The 11,191-nt window shown below is 47.1% G+C and overlaps 1 protein-coding gene across 1 annotated transcript in view; it reads right to left on the reverse strand.

Moving 5' to 3' along the window:
- LG04H1orf198 (linkage group 04 C1orf198 homolog) overlaps positions 1-7,685 on the reverse strand; it is a 54,769-nt gene extending 47,084 nt beyond the window's left edge. Inside the window, exon 1 of the mRNA XM_073627757.1 lies at positions 7,188-7,685. Coding sequence (XP_073483858.1) covers positions 7,188-7,529 — 342 coding nt within the window. The 5' untranslated portion in view covers positions 7,530-7,685. The remainder of the gene's footprint in view (positions 1-7,187) is intronic.
- Positions 7,686-11,191: the final 3,506 nt, after the last annotated feature.

Consider the following 11,191-nt stretch of genomic DNA (forward strand, 5'->3'; position numbering starts at 1 on the left):
GTTTCATCTGAGGGAAATCCTGAAAACATGACGTGTTGGGACACCTTGAGGACTGGAGTTGAGAAACACTCTCCATCCTCTTTTTTTCTGAGCTCTCAGACCAGCTTATAAATTCAGCACTTTAAAATGGATGTAGAGAAGAGAAGACTGCACATAGACAGATACAACTTCTGTAGGAGCATTGTTTCATCTCTATGCATCACCTGAGGATAGTCCCATCACTGGGTATATGTAAGGGTTTACAACCACTATAAAAATGTCTCACAATACTTACTTGTATCTTAACAAATGGATAGAATATCACAAATGATGCTCTGTCCTGTTGTCTTATAGGAAATGCACAACCATCCAACGTGCAAATACAGCGAGATAGCAAAGACAAAACGTATAAGCTATAGATCCTCATCTTGAGAAAAGGATCCCCATGAGAGAAGCCTGCCTTTCTCATGAGTTACTAGCCCATCATAGGGCAGTATTTCAGTACCATGGAAGATCTCTCTAATCACAGCTACAAACAAATGACCTTCATTTTACAATTCAAGTTGCTGGACAGAAAACGTGGAAACAAAAGGCATTATCAGCAGCAAGGTCACACTATGCGGTTATTACATTGTATTAAATGAGTGGATTAGATAACAGAGGGTACTGAAAGATCATCAACTGATAGAACTCCAGCTGCTGCTCTCACATCAAGAAATATACAGGCTGCACTTCATTACTTCTTCTGAAAACTCTAGCTGTCACGCTGATTTACAGGTTTTAGTTATTGACCTGCCGGCTGTTTTATTCTTAAAGCGGAGTTCTACCCATACAAATAATTTTACATAACTGTGCAGCAAATAACATAGCAAATGACATTTGGAGAAATTATTACCGGTATTTTTTTTTTTACTTACCTTTTATAATCCCTGTTGCTATGTGGTCCCTTCTAATCTTCCCCTTCCTCACCGCGGCTCCTGACGTCATTTCCCTCGGCTCCTCTGCTCACTACTGCTCCTGGGAGATGTGTGTCGTCATTTCCCAGGAGTCAGTGGGCAACGCCGAGGGCTTCGTTACCATCACAATGGGGCTGCCACTTCCCACGCCGTCCACGGTTGTGCTGGCAGCCTGTATAATTTCCAGCACCGCTACGTGCTATTACTGCGCATGTGCAAGAACAGGCGTTGCATGCTGGGAATACAGCAGCGTCATATCCCCGAAGAATATGCTTGTGGGCTTCTCCTGCCCACAAGTAAGATGGGAATCCCCAAGAATGAAAAATCTAAGGTATTTTTTACGATAACTATCTTCTAAAGGCAGTGCTAATGACAAGAATTAGATTTGATTGATATGCATTATGCAAGAGTAGATGTGGGTGGAACTCCGCTTTAAGCGGTAGTAAACCCAAAAGCAAACATTTATTGTATTGCAGCTTACCAATTCTTAGATGTGGTGGCTGCATTCATTTCTTTTTTTGGGCTTTTTCCTTTATTTTCATCTGGTGATCTAGCCAGTAAGTCAGTTGTTTTTAAAAAGAACAAACTCTCTTGCAGATGTATCAGTTTTAAGGGTGGGGAAAACCATTTAACACTGGCAGGGGTTTATCATTTAACAATGATCAGCTTTTATTTAACCACTTCCATACCGGGGCCCATTCTGGCACTCCTACCCTACATGTAAAAATCATAATTTTTTTGCTAGAAAATTACTCAGAACCCCCAAACATTATATTTATATTTTTTAGCAGACACCCTAGGAAATAAAATGGCAGTCTTTGCAACTTTTTATCTCGCACGGCAGTATTTGTGCAACAATTTTTCAAACGCGTTTTTTAAAAAAAAAAAACAAACAGTTTCATGATTTAAAAAACAACAAAACAGTAAAGTTAGCCCAATTTTTTTGTATAATGTGAAAGATGATGTTACGCCGGGTAAATAGATACCCAACATGTCACGCTTTAAAATTGCGCACACTCATGGAATGACGCCAAACTTCGGTACTTAACCACTTCCGCACCGGGCCATAGACATATGACGTCCACAGATGGGATCTCCCATCCTGGGTGGACGTCATATGACGGCCTGGGATTCCCGGCTATCTAGGGGGTGCGCGCGCGCCCGCCGCGTTGCTCGGGACCCGGTGCGTGTGCCCGGCGGCCGCGATGTCCGCTGGGCACCCGCGATTGCCCGTTACCTGGGCCGGACCGTGGATCTGTGTGTGTAAACACACAGATCCACGTCCTGTCAGTTGAGAGGAGAGCGATCTGTGTTCCCAGTACAGCAGAACACTGATCGGTCTCCTCCCCTTGTACGTCCCCGCCCCCTAAAGTTAGAATCATTCCCTAGGAAACATACTTAACCCCTTGTGTCCCCCTAGTGGTTAACCCCTTCACTGCCTGTCACATTTGCACAGTAATCAATGCAATTTTATAGCATTGATCGCTGTATAAATGTGAATGGTCCCAAAAATGTGTCAAAAGTGTCTGATGTGTCCGCCATAATGTCGCAGTCACGAAAAAAAAAATCGCGATCGCCACTATTACTAGTAAAAAAATAAATAAATAATTTTTTTAAAAAAAATGCCATAAATCTATCCCGTATTTTGTAGACGCTATAACTTTTGCGCAACCCAATCAATATACGCTTATTGCAATTTTTTTCACCAAAAATATGTAGAAGAATATGTATCGGCCGAAACTGAGGAAAAAATTAGGTTTTTTTTCAAAAAAATTGGGATATTTATTATAGCAAAAAGTAAAAAATATTGTGTTTTTTTCAAAATTGTCGCTCTTCTTTTGTTTATAGTGCAAAAAATAAAAAACGCAGAGGTGATCAAATACCACCAAAAGAAAGCTCTATTTGTGGGGAAAAAAGGACGTCAATTTTTTTTGGGTACAACGTCGCATGACTGCGCAATTGTCGTTTAAAGTGCGACAGCGCTGAAAACTAAAAATTGGCCTGGGAAGGAAGGGGGTGAAAATGCCCTATATTGAACCGGTTAAAAAATCTCTATGTTTTAAAATTTTTTGCTCGCGCTCTAACACACGCAGCGATACCTCACATGTGTAGTTTGAACAGCGTTTACATATGTGGGCGGGACTTACGTGTGCGTTCGCTTCTGAGCACGAGCTACCGGGGACAGAGGCATTTTAAATTATTATTATTTATTTTATTTTTTTAACTTTATTTTTTTTTTATTGTTACACTTTCTTTTACATTTTTTTTTTATCACTTTTATTCCTATTACAAGGGATGTAAACATCCCTTGTAATAGGAATCGTCCATGACAGGTCCTCTTTTTCAAAAGATGCAGGGTCAATAAGACCCCACATCTCTCCTTCAGGCTGGAAAGCATGAGATCGGGAAAAAAAAATAAATCCATGATCTCATGCTTACCAGCCGCGATCGCAGCTTTGTTTACATCCGCGGTCTGGACGTGACGTCATAACATCGCGCACGGCCTCCGACGGTCATAGAGAAACGCTGAAACATTGCTACACTGCTGTAACTATGTGCTGGCGACATTTGTTCAGTTTGACTTTTGACGGTTCCAGCTGTTGGTCACTGCAGCACCCATCTATTTGCACAGCCATTGCTGCAGGAACGTGTGCGTTTGGATTAAGTACGCACGTTGTACAAAGAATTGCAGTGTTTGTATTTTTTCCCTAATTTTTGTTACAGCTGACAGTTCTATGCACCCAGCGATACCTTATAGCACATTGGAATGGGCTGTTTAAAAATGCAACACGTCCTACTTATCTTCAGAGCACATCAATGCAGAGCATAAGTGAGAAGAAAATACATAGGACAGAAGGCACAATGTTCTGTCTAGGTGTCAGGCTATGCTGTCCAAATGGGGTCGGTGTGAGCGAGCACCTAAACATACTTTTTGGATTATTTTGCACTGTGCATGCTGCAGCAGCTTCTTGAGCTGACATTGAATTTAATACCATATGACTGCCAAGAGACAAAGAAGGATAATCTACTGTACCATTCATCCTTTTTATACCATACATAGGGGTTATATCCACAATAAAAAGACACACCACTCAAATCTTGCTGAAAAAAATAACCAACTCGCTATGCCTATTAACTCAGCAACCATTTATATCACACATACACAATAAAATGTATACTCTGCACTGCCTGGCCCTCTCCCTCTTCAGAATTCCCCCGCTATTAGAGGGTGTAGACTATACCTGTAAAGAAAAAACTTAATTTTATCCTTACCCATTGGCGGCTGGTGCTCAAAATTTTTGGGGGGGCGCACAATATTAAACAAATTTGGAAACAAGTTCTAAAAATAGGCTGCGGGGGAAAAAAACCTGACAGATTATGACGGAATGTTAGCGACAGAGGAAGCTGTGCACAAGGACAAAAATGAGGATCTGTCCCCGCATCGAGTGTAAAATACAATATTCTGACGCTGCGCAGAATCAGTACATTAAGAAAATGGTGCAGCTCAGCTTAAAGGGTCAGTCCACCCAGAACTGGCATTAGTGTTTGGTGGATGCTGGAGAGATAAATCACCTGCCACTTTCTTCTTGTCTCAGGGGTGCTACTAATTATATCTCAGATTTCCCACATCTGCAATCTGCTGTGCCCATTATGAGGCGTTCCCATCGCCCCTGTGCCGAGTTCCGAGGTCTGTACATCTGCTGTGCCCATTATGAGGGGTTCCTACCATCTCTGTGCTGAGTTCCCGGGTCTGTACACCTGCTGTGCCCATTATGAGGGGTTCCTACCATCTCTGTGCTGAGTTCCTGGGTCTGTACACCTGCTGTGCCCATTATGAGGGGTTCCTACCATCCCTGTGCTGAGTTCCCGGGTCTGTACACCGGCTGTGACCATTATGAGGGGTTCCCACCGCCCCTGTGCTGAATTCCTGGGTCTGTACATCTGCTGTGCCCATTATGAGGGGTTCCTACCATCCCTGTGCTGAGTTCCCGGGTCTGTACACCTGCTGTGCCCATTATGAGGGGTTCCCACCATCCCTGTGCTGAGTTCCCAGCCGGATCTGTACACCTGCTGTGCCCATTATGAGGGGTTCCTACCATCTCTGTGCTGAGTTCCTGGGTCTGTACACCTGCTGTGCCCATTATGAGGGGTTCCCACCATCCCTGTGCTGAGTTCCCGGGTCTGTACACCGGCTGTGACCATTATGAGGGGTTCCCACCGCCCCTGTGCTGAATTCCTGGGTCTGTACATCTGCTGTGCCCATTATGAGGGGTTCCTACCATCCCTGTGCTGAGTTCCCGGGTCTGTACATCTGCTGTGCCCATTATGAGGGGTTCCTACCATCCCTGTGCTGAGTTCCCGGGTCTGTACACCTGCTGTGCCCATTATGAGGGGTTCCCACCATCCCTGTGCTGAGTTCCTGGGTCTGTACACCTGCTGTGCCCATTATGAGGGGTTCCCACCATCCCTGTGCTGAGTTCCCAGCCGGATCTGTACACCTGCTGTGCCCATTATGAGGGTCCCCAGTGATGCAGTGCATCAGCAATGCCAATGGTAGCCCACTGTACTAGCCCTGGAGACATAGCCACTTTTTATTTGCTGGCACCATGCCCCAAGTCCCAGGATGACACCTCTGGAAGGTTTGAAGTCCATCAGCTAAACACGTCAGAGCTAAGCCCATCTACTCTTCCCTAGCCGCAGTAATACAAGTGCACCCTGCTCACCAGCAGCCGACTCCTCTGCTCAGGCCTTGCGTTCCATCCACCTTTGGACTGGGATGAGTAACTCGAGACAATGCAAGGGGCGCTGTGGGTCTGATAAAAGCACCGCCCTTCGTCCTACGGACCACGCCAATCAGTAACCACCACAGGAAACATAATGCTACAGTGGGCGTGTTCGGCGCACATCGCTCTGCGCCCGAGGGCACTCTAAAGGAAGCCAATAGAGCTTCTTAGCCACAATCACGTGATTATAAACATGTCATGCTTACCATAGACACCTGTGTGTTCGGCGCCCCGCAGACACTTAAAAGGGACAATTTATTTTTATAATGAGTAGTTGGGGGGGGGGGGCGCCCCTTGTTGACGGGCCGTCACTGTTACCCAACTCCCGTCTTTTGCCCGTAGTGCCTAGGTGGGGATGATATCACTTACCTACCTATTAGATCCTGGGGAATACAGACATCCAAATCTCATGAAGAGACATTCCTGTCATAGACTGGAGTATATTTATTGTGAGATTTCACCTGCTTGGTGTTCCTCAGGAATCTTCCTGGAAGGACGGGGACATTGTGCCCAGAGATCAGAGGACAGCAGTACAGCAAGTATAACTTAATGTCATACATTTTACACCAACTAATTGTAAGGGATTTCTTGAGGAGGAGAAGGGGGGGGGGGGGGGTCCAGGTAGTTTGAGCAATACTGCTGTAATGGATATACAGTATACAGTCAATGTGTTGGTCTTAGTTTGGATAACCATGAACTATTTACTTTACAGGTATTGGCAGTGAAGTCACAGGGCTATTCTCCACCATCACAGTGTGTAGCAGCCGTGTCATTACATGCAGTGTGTATGTTCCCAGATCCCGGCCATTGCATGCAATTTCTACCTGTAATTATCCTATGCAGTGTATACCTGTCATCCCCCCATGCGGCATGTCCCTGTCACCCCCCCATGCGGCGGGTCCCTGTCACCCCTCCCCATGCGGCGTGTCCCTGTCACCCCTCCCCATGCGGCGTGTCCCTGTCACCCCTCCCCATGCGGCGTGTCCCTGTCACCCCTCCCCATGCGGCGTGTCCCTGTCACCCCTCCCCATGCGGCGGGTCCCTGTCACCTCCCCCCATGCGGCGGGTCCCTGTCACCTCCCCCCATGCGGCGGGTCCCTGTCACCCCCCCATTCGGCGTGTCCCTGTCACCCACCCCATTCAGCGTGTCCCTGTCACCCCCCCATGCAGCGTGTCCCTGTCCCCTGTCACACACCCCCATGCAGCATGTCCCTGTCACACACCCCCATGCAGCACATCCCTGACACCACCCCCATGCAGTGTGTCCCCCCCATGCAGCGTGTCCCTGTCCCCTGTCACACACCCCCATGCAGCGTGTCCCTCCCCCATGCAGCGTGTCCCTGTCCCCCCCCCCCCATGCAGCATGTCCCTGTCACCCCCCCCCCCCCATGCAGTGTGTCCCTGTCACCCCCTGTGCAAGGTTTCCCTGTCATTCTCCCATGCAGGATGTCCCTGGCAGTGTACCTACCTCCTCCCCGAAGTGCACCACCTTCTGGCCGCTCTGGGTTTTGAGGACGGGGTAGCAGGAGACAGGCTGTGTGTCGGCGGCTCCCCTGTGTAGGACATATCTCCTCTGCACCTCCGGGTCCACCATGCTCTTGTCTATGGCTTCGTCCTGCTCTTTGGGCGGCATCTTCTCCCACTGAGTGCCATAGCGCTGGCGGACCCGCTCCTTATCCTGCATGATCTTCTTGGCCATGGAGTTGAGGGAAGAGAAATAAGCAAAGCGATTCCTCTCCTTCTCATCCAGGGGCCGGTTACCCGACACAGCAGTCCGAGCTGCGGCTATTGCAGCCGCCATAGAAGCCATTTGTTTGCCTGGAGCAGCTCCTTTGTGTTATCCCTGAATTTAGTGATGGTGTCCCTGGCAGCCTCCAGCTACACTGGCACCGAGGACTCAGGGAATCCAGCCTTCCACATTCCTCCTCCTCCTCCGTCCTTCTACAGACAAGTCACTTCCTCTCCGCCGTCCTCCCTCCTCCTTCCAGGCTGTCCTTTTCTGGACTTCCTGGTCCTCCTCTCCTCCAACACACTTCCATGTATACAGCTCTGTCATATACCTCATGGAGGACGTATATATACACAGCTCTGTCACATACCTCATGGAGGACGTATATATACACAGCTCTGTCATATACCTCATGGAGGACGTATATATATATATATATATATATATATATATATACATATACAGCTCTGTCATATACTTCATGGAGGACATATATATATATATATATATACAGCTCTGTCATATACCTCATGGAGGACGTATATATATATATATATATATATATATATATATATATCTATATACACAGCTCTGTCATATACCTCATGGAGGACATATATATATGTAGCGTTGGTAGAATCTACCGCAGATTAGGTAAATTTAGTAAATTGTGTGTTAGGAAGGTTAAAGTTTGCCTCTGTTCCAGCTTGGCTGACGTTGTGTGTGCTTCTGTGCTGACCGGTGGGTGTCGCTGTTACCATTAGTCAGTGTTGGAAGGGCAACGTGTCGAAGTGTATAGATGCTCCTCTGTCTCGGAGGCAAGCTCGGTGGAGGTGGTCTTCCGAGTTGCATTCTGGGCGAGGGTATTTATGGGACAGACACCATGTTCTAAGGTTTTTTTTGCAGCCACCTGCTGGCCCTTCTGGCCGACAGGTATGCGTTAAGGAGCTACCTCGTGGTCCTCCGATCGGGAGGCCCACGATGCTATGGCGCAGGGGTGGGTCCAGAGGTTTGTCTGGGGCCTACCACCGCGGCCGAGGAATGGTTCTGAGCTGTGGGTCCTGTGTGACGAAGCTGGACAGCCGAGGAGATCCCAGGGGAGGACCCATCTTGGAGAGATCACGCAGCGTGCTGGTCTATAGAGGGGCCTGATGACTCGGCTGGAGGACGTATCCAAAATAAGTAATTATACAGCATAGTGTCGCCGGTTCGGCTTAAAGGTTCAGGCACTGTGACTGACTGTTCACTGCAGAAGATCTGATACATCCTGTGGCAGAGGATCGTGCAGATTTACCCCCCCAAATAAGTCTGTGGCAGAGACTTTAGATTCGTGCTGCGTACTGGCTGCTAGACCGGTGAGAGAGGCCTATCCAGACGAGCAAAGAGTGCATCCCATGAGGGGAACACATTCCACATGATTATCTGAATGCTACTGGGACATTTGTAGCTAAGATTTTGCAAGAAAATATTTGAGTTTCTCCTGAGAGTTTCCTTTTTCATCTCTTTCCTGCTACTTCCTAAAGTTTGACTGTTCAATAAAGCATTGAAAACGTACTCCAGTGTTGGTGCGTGTGACGTCCAGCAGTAAACTCAACGGAACCCCTAGACCCGGTGCCGGTGAAACAGAGGGAAGCAAAGTGAAGGTAACAGACCCGCTTAAACCAGCAGCTCCACCATGAGTTAGTGCTACATGTGGGGGCTCGTCCGGGATTTCTTGACCGACAATTATTGCAACCCAGTGGAGTGTTTTACCGGGAGTTTACAGAGAGAGCTGAACTTTGAAAAAAAAACTTTTCAGGAAGAGGAAAGGTTAAACTACGGGACTTTGCTTTTGGCTGCGTAGACGCTGGGCACCAGAAGAGGCCCGGGAGCTACGTGACTGAAAGAACAAGTGGGAGGAGTTACCCTACTTGCTACCGTTTGGGACGCGTGTAGTGTGCTTGGCGCCAGAGGAGAAGAGAAGCCTCGTGATCGTGCTTAAAAGATCAGTGTGGCCATGTCTTTTCCGGCGTTGCAATCGGTTGTGGGACCCAGAGTGTTTCCTGCAAGCACCGTGATGAATACTGTGCAATCTGGAACTCTGCTCACGGATACTGGAGTTCGAATGAAACCGCAGGGGAAGTTTGTCCTGTATACCTCGGGAGATGTTGAGGGACTGGGCATGACCTGCTATCGATGTGGATGGACTGGGTGACAGGTATCGCTACAGTGGAAGCTGCTATCGCTACAGAGAGAGAGCGACGGGCCGCCACTTCGCCTGTTGCTGCCGACAATGTTTCAGAAAGAGACACTGCTGCTGCTGTCTCATCAGGAGACATTGCTTTGATTCCTGAATCCACTACACCTGTTCCTGTGGTGCCTACTCAGAAGAAGGTGGGCTATGTGAAGGCTTCTCGCGGCCGTGGTCGAGGCCTACCCCAGAGGTTACCTGAGCCGGAGCTACCAGAGTCTACGTCTGGAACGGGTAAGCCATTGTTGGGGACTGTAAATAAGTATTTGCCAGCAGAAAAATTGAGAGACTCGGAAATAGAATCCATGTCGGATCTTTCCGGGGATGATGACTTGTTCGAAACCATATTGCAAGAGCTATTGTGGTCACAAGACGAGGATGTTGCCTCTACAATGACTCTTCCTGAATGGACTGCCATGAGTTCTGGGAAGACGTCGCCCTGTGTGGAGACGCACAGTGCTGTTGCTGGGACTTTGTCAAAAGTTATTGATTCGCTACAGACACCGACTGAGTCTATGGTGAAAAAGTCATTAGACTCCTGTGTACCGCTTGGTATGGGAAAAGACAGATCTTTGCCAAAACTTGCTCGCTTGCAAAGGATGTTAAACAAGCGTGTGGCCGCAGAGTATGGATTAGAGTTCCCGTATGTGCCCCAGGATGTCATGCGGGAGATTGAAGCTAATCGGGAACTTTGGTACAACGAAGCTATTTGGGACTACTTGTCTGTGCCTAAGCCCTTTAGAAAGACTGGATGTTCTGTCCGGATGGATGAACGTTTTAACGGATGCTTTGTTCATTGGAACTATGGTCGGCATATCTATGCTGATAAAGTGGTAATCTGCAGACCGGGAAAGGACAATGCTGCATATTTTATTACCACTGTAGATAAAGTAGGAAAATGTGTGACTCTACCAGATCCTCGGTTTTACTGGTAATTGTGGACACTATTACTTTGAAGTTAGCTAGTTAGATAGCGACAGGGCAAAGAGATCTGCGTGGTCAAGGTCTACAGATCCTGTTCTGTGTTTAAATCCAAGGACTTCTGTTTGCTAGCCGGATTTCTTTTATAAGAAAAGTTCTTATGCAGGGATGGACTCCAAAAGTACATATTCTTTCTAATACAAATCATAGGAAGAGAGTCTCATTTTTAAATGAGGCTTTGCTCCTGGTGTTACGTAGTGTGTATATATGTGTGTTTAAATATGTTTCTTTTTCAGGGATCATCGGATCATATGTATAGCTGGGAGGCTTTTCAGCTAGTTAGTTAGTGAGGTTGAAAAAAATTTATATTGTGGTTTTGTTCGCGGATGTGAACATAATGTTTTATAGATATAAGTCTCATAATGTCTTTAAACTGTCCCTTTTTCTCTCTCTTTGCCTATCTAAAGTTATGTGAAACTCAAATGCTACTCTCAGGCTTGAGAGTTACTGTTACTGTGTTTAGGACAGACGTTGGGGACAACGTCTATTGTAGTGGGGGGAGTATGTAGCGCTGCTAGATTTACAATCTACC

The sequence above is a fragment of the Aquarana catesbeiana genome, linkage group LG04 (assembly GCF_042186555.1).
Source record: "Aquarana catesbeiana isolate 2022-GZ linkage group LG04, ASM4218655v1, whole genome shotgun sequence".
In the NCBI taxonomy this organism is placed as follows: domain Eukaryota; kingdom Metazoa; phylum Chordata; class Amphibia; order Anura; family Ranidae; genus Aquarana; species Aquarana catesbeiana.